Source organism: Tachypleus tridentatus, chromosome 9 (genome assembly GCF_004210375.1).
Source record: "Tachypleus tridentatus isolate NWPU-2018 chromosome 9, ASM421037v1, whole genome shotgun sequence".
Classification (NCBI taxonomy): Eukaryota; Metazoa; Arthropoda; class Merostomata; order Xiphosura; family Limulidae; genus Tachypleus; species Tachypleus tridentatus.
Window position 1 is genome coordinate 84,652,207 of NC_134833.1, and position 14,308 is coordinate 84,666,514.

Consider the following 14,308-nt stretch of genomic DNA (forward strand, 5'->3'; position numbering starts at 1 on the left):
CAACAATAAGTGAAAATGCATCGCAAAAAGGCCTCAAATTACATATGAAGATCTGGTATTGTATATTGTGTGTTAAACTGAAAAGAAACGTTTCAAGCATATGATAAACAACGTTTAGTTGATTGCCTCAGAAATTCGTAAAAAGAAATCTGCAAAAATTTGATCATATACTTTTTTCAGCCAAGGTTGGTTTAATGTTCAGTTATTTGTGACATAGTTAATTATCCAGTTATTGTTGTCAAATAAAACATGTGCGAATACGCACAAATGAAAAATGAAACTGTTACAGGGTTTGAATTGAAATCTGAATTAGTTCAGAACAGTAAAGGCAAAAAAATTAAAAAAACAATATGTGTGTGTGTATGTATGTATACAGAATTGGTAAAAAAATTATTTAAAATTGGAAACGTGTGTGTTTTTCTTATAGCAAAACCACATCGGGCTATCTGCTCAGCCCACCGAGGGAAATCGAATCCCTGATTTTAGCGTTGTAAATCCGGAGACATACCGCTGTAATAGCGGGGAGCCTGAAAGGGCGTGTATGTTTGGCGCGACCCGGATGCGAACCCGCGACCCTTAGATTACGAGACGCACGCCTTAACACGGTTGGCCATGCCGGGCCGAATATTGGAAACAGGAGTCGTCAACAAATTACAGAAACAAATTGAATCAAAATGCAAATATTATATTTTCAAGCCTTCAATTAGATTTCATAAGAAAGTAAGCAAGAAAAGCTAGAAATAGTTTGCTTATTATCTCTTTATTGACTCCACTAAAATTTATAAGTACAATGGACATGGAGTGAAAATACAGATTTTTAGGTTGCGAAAATAATGTAAACATTATATATATATATATATATATATATTTCAGTCTTGTTTATTTATTTTTTATATTGTCTAGTCGTAGACTCAAAAATGTAGTCTTTGCATTTTAATACAACTTGTTTCTGTACTTTTGATGATTCCTGTTTCTAATGTCTAAGTGCACAATTTTTACTAATTTCCTTATGTTTTATGCCAATTTATGGAGAATAAACAATTTTAAGTTATATATGTGCATATAAATTCAGTTGAATGTTATGTTTCTCAACTTACTGCCGGATTGACGTTTTATCCATCAAGCCACCAAATTGAATTTATTCAAAATAAATAATAAATGTACAAGAACGAAAAATGATGTTACGTACTGCAATTACTACAGATATGATTGTATAGTTGTTTTCAAAGTACATTCTTGAAAGTTAAGATAGTATCATTCAGATTAAATGACTGGCTTTTGTCAATGTCACAGTATAATGTAACATAAGGTGAGCAGCAACACAACAAACTCATGAGAACGAGATAATGTTCCTTCTAAGGTAGTCCAACACACATTAGTGCAGCGTAAACAGACGCAATAACATGCTTATTTTGTTAAGTCAACATAAAACGTGTATGTTTTGCAACAGCCTGCAATGCACAAATGTTTGCTACGATATGGCAACTCAAATAATGCATGCAAAATTGACAACAGCAAAACACTTAGCGCAAGTTGCAAATTATCAACAGCATTTACAACATTATCCTAACACCAACTATGTAAAACTAGCAATAGGTATATGAAATAGTGCAGTGGCGATAAACACTGAATACGTACTCACTATTTCAATTAAGTATAAGAAACAGTTGAACATTCTTTTGAACATCTATTACGGTAATCGTCCACTGTTAAGAGCTTGCTGAAATATAGCCACAGAAATCCATGTATAGACAGTAAACTCGAGTAAAGACGGACAATAAAAATTCGAGTAACGATACGAAACTTTTCACTTTGATAGTTTCTAATGAAAGCACTAGAAACTGCATCAGTTATAGTTTCCAGCTGATGAGCACGCTAGAAAAACACTGGACTTAGAAAATTTTACAAAATTCCTGTGCGATCATACACAATCGTAGATATCACTTTTAATAATTTTATATTGGAGTCATAATAGGGATTTGCAGCTTGAGCAAATTGTCAAAAATAAATCTTCAGTCTTGTGTAATTACTTTTCTTGCAATTCCGATTTTTAAATTTTAAGTTCTTGATTTTCAGTTATCTTGCACATTGGCTTTGTTAATGTGCCGCAATGGAAAAATGTGTGCCTAGAGTAAGACAGACTCCATTTTAAGCGCGTATAATATTTCATTAGTAGAAAAGTAGCCTTTTCAAATAGAACAAATATGTTTAAAAGGTCGCTTTAAATAGGACTTTCATGTTTCTTCAAGCAGTTAGTTACTGAATCAGGTGTCTTTATGTTCGAGGTTTCGTTTAAACAAGAGTATAACACGAGTAGAGTAAAAAAACAGCTGCTAAGAACAACATCGCATCTTTTATATACTTATAATCACGCAAATCGAAATTCAATGAAAAATAATCAGCTTTTAAATAAGGAATGAGCATTTGCAGCGTTTAATATGATATGTCTCTTTAGGGTTTGGTTAAAAATATCTAGTCGATTTTGCTGTATGCTTGTGTAATAATAATATTAACAGATGGGTATATTTTGATTTTGTCTATAATCGCGAAATAACTTATTTACTTATCATCAATGTTTAGGTAATCTTAACCTTTGAAAAGAAAGGTTCTAAGTGTTGTTTAGGTAATCTTAACCTTAGAAAAGGAAGGTTCTAAGTGTTATTTAGGTAATCTTAACCTTTCAAAAAGGAAGGTTCTAAATGTAGTTTAGATAATCTTAACCTTAAAAAAAGAAGGTTCTAAGTGTTGTTTAGATAATCTTAACCTTAGAAAAGGCAGGTTCTAAGTGTTGTTTAGGTAATTGTAACCTTTGAAAAGGCAGGTTCTAAGTAATGTTTAGGTAATCTTAACCTTAGAAAAAGGAGGTTCTAAGTGTTGTTTAGATAATCTTAACCTTAGAAAAGGCAGGTTCTAAGTGTTGTTTAGGTAATCTTAACTTTAGAAAAGGAAGGTTCTAAGTGTTATTTAGGTAATCTTGACCTTTTAAAAAGGAAGGTTCTAAGTGTAGTTTAGATAATCTTAACCTTAAAAAAGAAGGTTCTAAGTGTTGTTTAGGTAATCGTAACCTCAGAAAAGGAAGGTTCTAAGTGTTGTTTAGGTAATCTTAACCTTTGAAAAGGCAGGTTCTAAGTGTTGTTTAGGTAATCTTAACCTTAGAAAAGTAAGGTTCTAAGTGTTGTTTAGGTAATCTTAACCTTAGAAAAGGAAGGTTCTAAATGTAGTTTAGATAATCTTAACCTTAAAAAAAGAAGGTTCTAAGTGCTGTTTAGATAATCTTAACCTTAGAAAAGGCAGGTTCTAAGTGTTGTTTAGGTAATCGTAACCTTTGAAAAGGCAGGTTCTAAGTAATGTTTAGGTAATCTTAACCTTAGAAAAGGAGGTTCAAAGTGTTGTTTAGGTAATCTTAACTTTAGAAAAGGAAGGTTCTAAGTGTTATTTAGGTAATCTTGACCTTTTAAAAAGGAAGGTTCTAAGTGTAGTTTAGATAATCTTAACCTTAAAAAAGAAGGTTCTAAGTGTTGTTTAGGTAATCGTAACCTTAGAAAAGGAAGGTTCTAAGTGTTGTTTAGGTAATCTTAACCTTTGAAAAGGCAGGTTCTAAGTGTTGTTTAGGTAAACTTAACCTTAGAAAAGTAAGGTTCTAAGTGTTGTTTAGGTAATCTTAACCTTAGAAAAGGAAGGTTCTAAGTATTGTTTAGGTAATCTTAACCTTTGAAAAGGAAGGTTCTAAGTGTTGTTTAGGTAATCTTAACCTTTGAAAAGGAAGGTTCTAAGTGTTGTTTAGGTAATCTTAACCTTTGAAAAGGAAAATTCTAAGTGTTGTTTCAAAGCAGGTTTTACCCGAATGTTCGCAGATTTTTCTGTGATCCCTATTATTATTGAGGATTGTTTGTTTGTTTTGAATTTCGCGCAAAGCAACACGAGAATTATCTGCGCTAGCCATCTCTAATTTAACAGTGTAAGACAAGATGGAAGGCAGCTAGTCATCACCACCCACCGCCAACTCTTGGGCTACTCTTTTACCAACGAATAGTTGGACTGACCATAACATTATAATGCCCTCAACGCTGAAAGGGCAAACATGTTTAGTGCAACGGGAATCGAACACGCGACCCTCGGATTACAAGTCGAGCGCCTTAGTCAAGTGGGCAATTATCGAGATTCGTGAGAAATACTTCTTTACATCTGTCTTCCTGCTGATAATTGTTTTATTCTGGAGTCCCCTACATGTTTTTATTTCAAGAGTGTACCACAAATGCTTGTATGTCTATATATATATATATAAAGACTGAATATTAGAGCAATACACATTTTTACTTTTAATAAAAAATATGGTGTTTGGCATGCTCATTCATGAAGTGTATTTTATTTAATACTAATGAATGAGAAGGGTTCTCATTATACGTAATAACTAAGGCAGTGAATTCTTCCTTTACCCTCACAACGTCTGAGGCCTCGTTAGAAGCACGTGTAAGTTTTGATTGTGTTTCCTAGTCTAGTTTGTTTCTCTCTTATTTGTTTTTCTTTTTGTAACGTAAGAAGTTTAATTATCAGGCGAAGAACTATTTCTCTTCACAGAACACTAGCTTTGAAAAGATTAATCTTCTGTGCAATTCAGTATCTTTCACTTTTTTTTTGTTCGTAGAAAAACTGAAAAGAAAGAAGAAGGTATAGATTATCTCACTTCTTATGTCTGTAATCATGATATCGCATCATATGGGTTACAGTTGACTGAAAAGCAATATTGTCAGTAACCATTAGATAAAGTGGGAGTTGGGAATTAGTTCTGACAGCCTTTTCTATATCAGCGTGACTGTAACAGTGAACTTCGGTGCTGTTCTCGTTACATCTCCCTTTTATTCCACGTATAAATCTAAACTCACAACTAGTTTAAAATTAATATTTACAGTTGATTCTAATGTTAATGAGTTGTTATAAACTATGCAGTTTTCTTCAGTTTATTGTTAGTTCTTAATGTAAAAGTAAAGCTGTCTTTTGATAATCAAATAATTTTCTGAGAAGTTGTTAGGAAATGAGCAGCGTAAGCACTAGATGAACGATTCGTGTGCGTCGGTTCAGTCCAGTGAGAGAGGATGATAACCCATGCCGCTATGGTAACCCATGCCCCTATGATAACCCACGCCCCTATGATAACACATGCTCCTATTTACAACATTATTTTTTAATCCATTCGTTGCCAGCCTATACCTTTGCAGAGAGAGTAAACAGTGACACTGCTCTCTCGACATCGGCCCGTCATGGCCAGTTGGGTTAAGGCAGTGGTTCCCAACCTTTTTTATGCCCCGCACCCCTTAAAAAATTTAATATGTTCTCGCACTTCTCACAGTAATTATTTATTTAAGAATAAAGGTGAAGGTGGCCAAAACAAATTTTTATAATTAGTTTTTAATGATGTATAAACAAAAACTAAACATTCGGAAAAGAAAAAATATTACAACAAGCTAAAAGTTGCATAAACCCTACATGGTCCATTAAAAATAAATTTTCATCCATGTATGAAATGAAATCTTGCACCCCCTGGAACGCTATCTCGCACCCCTGGTTAGGAACCACTGGGGTAAGGCGTTCGAGTCGTAATCGGAAGGTCGCGGGTTCAAATACCCGTCGTAACAAACATGCTTACCCTTTCAGCCGTGGGGGCGTTATAATTTAACTATCAATCCCACTATTCATTGGTATAAGTGTAGCTCAAGAGTTGGCGGTGGGTGGTGATGACTAGCTGCTTTCCTTCTAGTCTTACACTGCTAAATTATGGACGGCTAGCGCAGATAGTCCTCGAGAAGTTTTGCGAAATTCAAAAACAAACAAACTGTCGACATTATTTGGTGTAACGAACGTAAGGCGGCTGTTGTTTTGTTTAGTGAAGAATAAAGAAAGTGCTACTATACATTTAGGAGATTCGATCCGTATATCTCGATAACTTGCGTTTCTAGTACTAAAAAGTTTTCCACGACAATTTTTGACTCAATTAATTTTTAAGTGATATCTCTTATGACTCAGACGTATCTCATTTACTTGAAAGTAATTCGATGGTGTATAAGTAAAAAATAGATTTTCGTTCCTTAGTACTCCTAAAATGAAGCTTTGTCTTCTTAATATATTGGTACTTCGATTTCAGGCCCGACATGGCCAGGTGGGTTAAGGCGTTCGATTCGTAATCTGAGGGTCGCGGGTTAGAATCCCTGTCGCATCAAACATGCTTGCCCTTTCAGCCGTGGGGGTGTTATAATGTGACGGTCAATCCCACTATTCATTAGTAAAAGAGTAGCCCAAGAGTTGGCGGTGGGTGGGGATGACTAGCTGCCTTCCCTCTAGTCTAAATTAGGGACGGATAGTGCAGATAGCCCTCGTGTGACTTTGCGCGAAATTCAAGAAACAAACAAACATACGTTGGGCTCAGTAGTTAGATTAGAATGAAGAAGTCACATGAAAATTTTTATAAACCCACTGAAGGCTCCCTAATCCAGGTTTTAATTTATTCCAAGGTAGTTCAAGAACCGACAGCTTTCATTAGCAAAACTGAAATAAGAACACATAATGATAGCCAAAATGTTTAAATTTCTTTTACCCAAATGAATTTTCCTATTTTTCTTTCCTGGTTATGTTCGTTAGGATTTATAACAATGTCTGTGATCACATATAAGATTCAAGCACACTAAATATAGTTTACTGTTTATGAGATGTAATGAAAGCAACAAGGCGTGTCCCCGGCTGTACAGACCAGGGTTGGGAGTTCAAATCCCCTTCCTCCCAAGCATACATTTTCTCTCTTTCAGCCTTGTTGATGTTATAATGTGACCGACATATTTATAAACCCATTACATTGAGCACTAACATCAAGGTTGTGGCGATGGAATATTAACCGTTGTCATATTCACCATCTTCTATTAAAACCTATGAAATAAATAATAATTTTTAATCCATTTTTTTTTTTTTCATATAACGAACCATCTTCGCATCACCGTACTATTTCTCCCTTTCATGTATGGAGGGCATTAATCTAAGTATTCGTTAATAAAAAAAAGTATCCCAAGATTTGGCGTTGTTGGTTATATTTTTTTCATCTGGTCTTTAACTGCAAAATTAGGGACGGCAAACGCAAAAAGTTCTCATGTAGCTTTGCGCGAAATTCAAAATAATCCGAATTTACAGCAAAATATGGCGCGTTTGGGCTTCGGGGATGATCGTTGTAAAATTTCTCCTTGCTGTTTGTTTTCATTATGACACTTCTATTTATGTTTCCACACTACATATGCTGAATTGTTCATTTCTTTGTTTGAGCAATTCTATAAAAGTAACGTGGATGCGACGTCGTTTAACTTCCTGCGTCACATGTAAACGTGTAGCATCCCTGACACGTTATCAATCTAAGATCTATATACACCTTCTAAATATATTCAGAGAACCACTTTGATGTCCATACACCAGTTTTGTTTTTGTCTCCGAATAAATGTATTACATTTACCAAAAGAAAAGAAAATATACCAGCATCTTCTGTATTTCCCGATAGGTGGCGTACAGTACCATTACAAAATGACCACTCTAAACGATCCTGGTCTTAAACAACGAGTTGTAATCAAGTTATTGATTAAAGAATGTTTATAGACTTGTCTTTATACGTCTGTTTATATCATTTTATCAAAGGTGTTTTGGGTGAACAGTATTTGAACATTAATTATTTTCTTAAAGTATTTCTACGAAATTGGTTACATAGCGTAATATATGCATTTTACTGAACACCATGTTGAATCTTGTATGGCAATGTGAAGAAAAAATGCACTGTTTTAACAAAGACTATGGTGAGAGATAGTTTTTTGCTGTTCACACAGAGAACATCGTAAGTGTACAATAAATAGAATCCCGTGTGCCACTAAACGCTGAGGTTTTCTTCAGAACATACGACTTATCGTCTTCTTTAAAAAAAAATAACAGTTGTCGCAGTACCAAACTTACGGATATTCGTTGAGTGAGAAGCATGTATACATACATACAGTCATGCGAAAAAGTTAGGACATCCTATGAAAGCCTGATTATTTTTGTAACATTTTTGGATATATAGATATTTAATCTCAATTTTAACAATACTGAGAGATTATAGGAATATAACTAAACAATTAAAACTGAAGAAAAGACTTTTTAAGATCTTCTGTAAATGTAATTCTACAAAAATGCATATTCTAACTGAGGAAAAAGTTAGGACACCCTCACATTTATTCCCACTTAAAATGGCTCAACTCACACACAGATGTATCACACCAGGTGCACATGATTAGAAGATCGTTACTCAGCATTGTGAATGAGGCTTACCCTATTTAAACCTCAGACATTTAGTTTGGTGTGCTCATGACTGTTGAAGTGAGAGTGAGCACCATGGTAAGAGCAAAAGAGCTGTTTGAGGCCTTCAGAAAGAAAATTATAGCAGCTTATGAGTCTGGTAAGGAATTTAAAAAGATCCCAAAAAATTTGAAATCAGCCATTCCACTGTCCGGAAAATAGTCAACAAGTAAAGGGTTTTCAAAACAACTGTCAATAAGCCCAGGTCTGGTCGTCCAAGCAAGTTCACTTCGAAAGCAGATCGCAAAATGCTTAAAGAGGTCTACAAACGCCCTACCAAGTCATCACGGGACCTACAGCAGGCTCTGGCTACTGTTGATGTGAAAGTGCATGCCTCTACAATCAGAAAGAGACTGCACAAGTTTAACTTGCATGGGAGGTGTGCAAGGAGAAAACCTTTGTTCTCTAAGAGAAACATCCAGACCAGACTGAAGTTTGCTATAGAGAATGTAGACAAAGACCAGGACTTCTGGAATAATATTCTTTGGACAGATGAGTCCAACATTGAATTATTTGGACACCAGAACAGAGGACATGTTTGGCGTAAACCAAATACAGCATTCCAGGAAAAGAACCTCATACCAACTGTGAAGCATGGAGGTGGAAGTGTCATGGTTTGGAGCTACTTTACTGCAGCAGGACCTGGACAGCTCACAATCATAGAATCCACCATGAATTCTACTGTGTATCAGAGGGTGCTTGAGGATCATGTGAAACCATCTGTACGAAAATTAAAGCTGAAGCGGAACTGGACCCTGCAACACGACAATGACCCAAAACATACCAGTAAATCCATCAAGGACTGGCTGAAAACTAAGAAATGGAGAGTCCTGGAATAACCGAGTCAAAGCCCAGATCGTAATCCCATTGAGATGCTGTGGGATGACTTCAAACGGGCTGTACATGCAAAAAAACCCTCAAACATCTCACAGCTGACAGAATTCTGCATTGAGGAGTGGGGCAAACTTTCTTCAGACTGATGTCAGAGACTGGTGGATGGCTACAAGAAGCGTCTCACTGCAGTTATTTCAGCCAAAGAGGGTAACACTTGTTATTATGGGGTAGGGTGTCCTAACTTTTTCCTCAGTTAGAATATGCATTTTTGTAGCATGACATTTACAGAAGATCTTGAAAAGTCTTTTCTTCAGTTTTAATTGTTTAGTTATATTCTTATAATCTCTCAGTATTGTTAAAATTGAGATTAAATATCTAATATCCAAAAATGTTACACAAATACACAGGCTTTCACAGGGTGTCCAAACTTTTTCACATGACTGTATATTCTTCTTTTTTATCAAAGTTATTTCACTTTTTAATGTAGCCAAAGGTACCTTAAAAATTTCTGTCGTCTCTTCTGCTAAACGAAATTCCAATTTTAATTTCTTATTATTGTAATATTTTTGAACACAGAACGTAAAATATAAAAAGAAAGAAACATTCATGTTGCAAAATGAAAACGTGTTTATTGAACTTTGTTAAGGTTGTGGCTCAAAATGTTTACTGTTTTTTCTGTTTTAACCTTATTTTTAATTTTTGCAATGCTAATTTATTATTTTTATCAGCTCATATATTTTTCCCCCATGGATATAGTTTCTCGATTTTAACTTTAAACAAAATAAATTTAGACCTAAAGAGTCACCGACATTAGTGATATACGAGGACTGTTCAAAAAATACGCGGACTGTTTGAATTGCGCGGCTCCAGTTGGTTCCAGGGGAATCCGCTTGGTGTCGCTAGGTTTGCACAGATCAGCTGATTACGACGCCATTTCCCGATTGCAAATATTTTCATTTGTGTATCAGCTACGCGGTTTTAAGTGAAGTGCGATTTTTTTCGTTTGGCGGATTTCAGAATGAATGACCTGAAGAAGCAACGACTTGCTGTGAAATTTTGTGTTAAACTTGGAAAATCTGCGACTGAAACTTTTGCTATGCTTAACACGGCTTACGGTGATGTTGCTATGAAGCGTACGGCATGTTTCAAGTGGCATGAACGTTTTAAGGATGGTCGACAGTCCATTGAAGATGATGAGCGTCCTAGACGTCCTTCCACGTCAACTGACGACCCACACGTCGACAAAATCAACACCCTGGTGCGGGAAAATCGACGTCTGACTGTCACGGAGCTTGCTGAAGAGGGTGGGATATCAGTTGGATCTTGTTAAGAGATTTTGACCGAAAAAATTGAAGATGCACCGCGTTGCTGAGAAATTCAGCCCTCAGAACTCGTGAGTTTTTGGACAAACACTCAATCACTGTTCTTCCCCACCCCCCCTACTCACCTGACCTTGCTCCTTGCGATTTTTTCTTGTTCCCCAAACTCAAAAGACCTTTGAAAGGAAGAAGATTTGAGACGATTCCCGAGATTAAGGCAAATGCGACGAAGGAGCTGGAGGACATTACAAAAGAAGCGTACCAGGACTGTTTCAACAAGTGGAAACACCGTTGGGATAAGTGTATGCGTTGGGGAGGAGAGTACTTTGAAGGGATCCCAGACCTGTAACTTCTAAATAAAGTACATTTTGTTTTATGACGTCAGTCCACGTATTTTTTGAACAGACCTCGTAGACAGCAGTAATAACTTTAATCGAAATCGGAAACTTCCAAGGAATCTTCTTAAGTTATGTTAAAAAGTTACTACTTCATAAATTAATTTAACTTTTCCTGAAATTTTGCAGTTCCGTGCGAATTGATTACTTCTTACCTCTTTCATTATCCCCCTGTACGACAGCGATAAGCCTTCGGATTTATAATACTAAAATTACAGGTTCGATTCCCTTTGGTAGAAACAGCAGATATCTCATGTGGTCTTGTGTTACTGCTTTACAGTTGCGCAATCCATTAAGTTCACTATACAGAGAACAGCCAGCACACGTGCTAGTTACACGAGTCTGATAATAAGGAGTTGGATTGACGATCGTTTTAGTTTTTTAAATTTTCTTTTGTAATGCCTTCAAAGTGCGTTTGCGTAGAAAATGCAGTGCTTTGTAACAAGAACATACATAACTGCAGTAATTATGCTTTACTAGCTACTCTTGAGAGACAGAGTGAACACATTTTTCAACATTACAGGACTATTCCCACAAACTGTTCTTTTGGAAAACACTGAATTGGCCGAGCGAATGAAAGCTTAGAGGCTCACGTGAAAGCAATTAACTCAATTTCAGCTATTGCGTTTTGCAACTAAAAAAGAGAAAAAAAAAACGAACAAAGAACCAAAGTTCCGGTTAAGAGAACGGCTATAGAGAAAAACGAAATTTGATAATGTTTATTCGATAAATTAGGAGTGAAAAAATTCCATCACTTTGTCAAATAAAAAAAAGATGTTTCAAAGTAATTATACGGTATTCATTTAAAAGTCGATTTTAACGGTGTTAGAGTAAAAAAGCTGTAATCCATTCGCTAGAGTAAAAAGCTGTAATCTATTCTAATACGTATACACAATTAACTCGTAGTTTATATTGATATTTCCATTCTTCACTTCAAAAAGAAACCTCAAGCTTCAGGTTTCAATTACCCTTCGTTGTCTAGTGATTAGCGCACTCAGACTACGAACTCGAGAGATCGTGGTTTGAAACTCATTGCCGCAAAACTGCTGTCGCAATATGGGTCCTTATCAGCGCCATAAAAGAAACGGCAAAACCCAATTATTCTGTGAGCCAAGTGTGGGGTTGGTGGTGAAAAGTTATGTATTCGATCAAACAGGAATGGAGTTGACTGTAGGTGTAACAGGAATGGAGTTGACTGTAGGTGTTGTAGATTAAGCTGCCTTCCTTCAAGTTGATTAAATGAAAATTAGGAGTATTTATGCATAGATAGCTCTTTGCATAACTTATATGCCAAAACACGAAACAAGTCTAAACCTGTAAACTTTGAGTTTGATGTCGATAGATTTCAGGAAATGTTTGATATGTAGTCTCAAAATTAATGATTTTTGGTTGGAGAATTGTTTCTGGAACTTTTATGAAAATTAAAGATTTGTAGCGCTTTTTTCTTGTAATTTATTGATTTGAGTCAAAACGTAACCTCAACTTACAGTTATTTCCAATGGATTTACTGTTATACATTTATTTTAATATTCGTTTTAGTCCGATGCATGTGGCGTATACTGTTCGATGTGTATTGCGCAAGTCTCGCCTGTTCTCTAAATTTGTAAAAGATTCTCGAGAGCAAGAATATATGGTTTATGAAAACACTAGCGTGTCTCGGAACATTGTTGAACGTTCGAGAATCTTGCCTAGTTAATATATACAATCAAGCCGTCACAAGACGCCAAGAGATTATAAACCTCGAAAAACATAATCGTGGTCAATGTTTATTAATCTGAGAATTACAGATTTTGAAAAAGGAACGTTTATAGATTTCGAACATTACAAATCGTTAAACTTCAGTATATTAACTTTGGACGTTAGTGTTTGTACAAGAACATTGAATATCTTTGTCGGTAAAACATCCAGCTTATAATGTCGTGAGGTTAACCAGAAAGCAGGCTTAAGCGATGGGAAATCTATTATCTCATGCCGAAAAAACACAGTTTTCTTACGTAAGACCTCACAATATGATGCATATTTATATTATTTAGTAAGACAAAATGTGTTAACGTTTTCGGAAAGTACATATTCGACAGAAAAGATGTTGCCTTTTGCGATATATCTGCTTAGTAGTTTTTAGTACATAATATTAACGAGCTAATAATGTATTGTTGTTGTTTTACAAACATTTTGAATATACGAGCGTTATCTTACCATGTAAGTATTGATTAAGCTTTCAGTTGCAGCCAGAATTCAAACTTAATTGTATCTCTAAAGCATTTTAAGATGACCCTCTGAGACATTTTTATCAAGAAATTACAAACATACTATATAATACCTTACATGCTGAATTTGTACAAACATACGATATAATACCTTTCATGTTGAATCAAATTCATTTATTGCCCCAAGTATATTATTTTTATATCTTTGCCGTAAAGTGTTTTCATATACTTGGTATTATGTAACAATACTTACGGACTAACATGCATCCACAGAGTTACAAAATAATTAAAAATAAAATTCCAAACGCCACTTGATCTTCCTTGTTTATTTTTTAAATACTTACTCTTGGCTTAATAAAACACGTGTATTACAATATTAATATTATTCTTCAAGGAACGCACAAACCAAAATTATGACGTACGAAAAAATTTAGCACTATTTTTTTCACACGTTGGGTTTCATAAAGAGATAGACGACGTAACTCTGTGATACGCATATAAACTTTGTAATAAATTATTATTCAAGACCTCTGAAAAAAAACATCATTTAAACTAAGTTGTTAGACACACGTTTAACTACATGGTTAAACCTGCTCACCTGGTGTCGAAATACTTGATGCTTTAGATAAACACAAGTAGGTTATTAGTGTAGCAAGCCAAGATGTTACGGTCATCTTCCAACTTTTGGTCAGTTTTCATGAGACAAGTGAACAGTTGTTGGTCACATAAACCAGTCAGTTTTTTTTTTTTTTTTCGTGGCAACAGCTTGGGTGAGCAAGAACTGAAAATAAAGTTACCTAAGGGTATCGTTGTAGTTGATTTCTTTTTTTTTAAATAAAGTGATCGTTTGAAACAGATATTAAGCGAGTCTCATGGAGGGAGAAATGAAGTATTACAAGGTAAAGTAATTCTGAGATACCTGCTGTATCATCGCTTCCAGAACTAGTGAAGAACTATTCTGTGCTGAGCACATTTAATAGGGCTGATTCTCAAAGACTACCGCGCGTGATCTCGAGCTATACAATCACACTCAAGGTTCGTGATCTATCATTTTGCGCATGCGCAGCACACAGTATCTTGTTTTAAATCATTAAACACCAAAATTACTATTTGTAAATTTCAAGCTACTTGGCAAAACATTATATTATTAGAAAAACAAGGCAAATTTCCTGTTTGGCCATTTACTGCGAACTTGATC

At 35.3% G+C, this 14,308-nt stretch overlaps 1 protein-coding gene across 2 annotated transcripts in view; it reads right to left on the bottom strand.

Annotated features, from left to right (window-relative positions):
• LOC143225654 (lachesin-like) overlaps positions 1-14,057 on the bottom strand; it is a 119,776-nt gene extending 105,719 nt beyond the window's left edge. For both annotated transcript variants that reach the window (XM_076455451.1, XM_076455450.1), the window contains exon 1: positions 13,709-14,057. In XM_076455451.1, the coding sequence (XP_076311566.1) occupies positions 13,709-13,784 (76 nt within the window). In that variant the 5' untranslated portion in view covers positions 13,785-14,057. The remainder of the gene's footprint in view (positions 1-13,708) is intronic.
• Between the last annotated feature and the right edge of the window lie 251 nt (positions 14,058-14,308).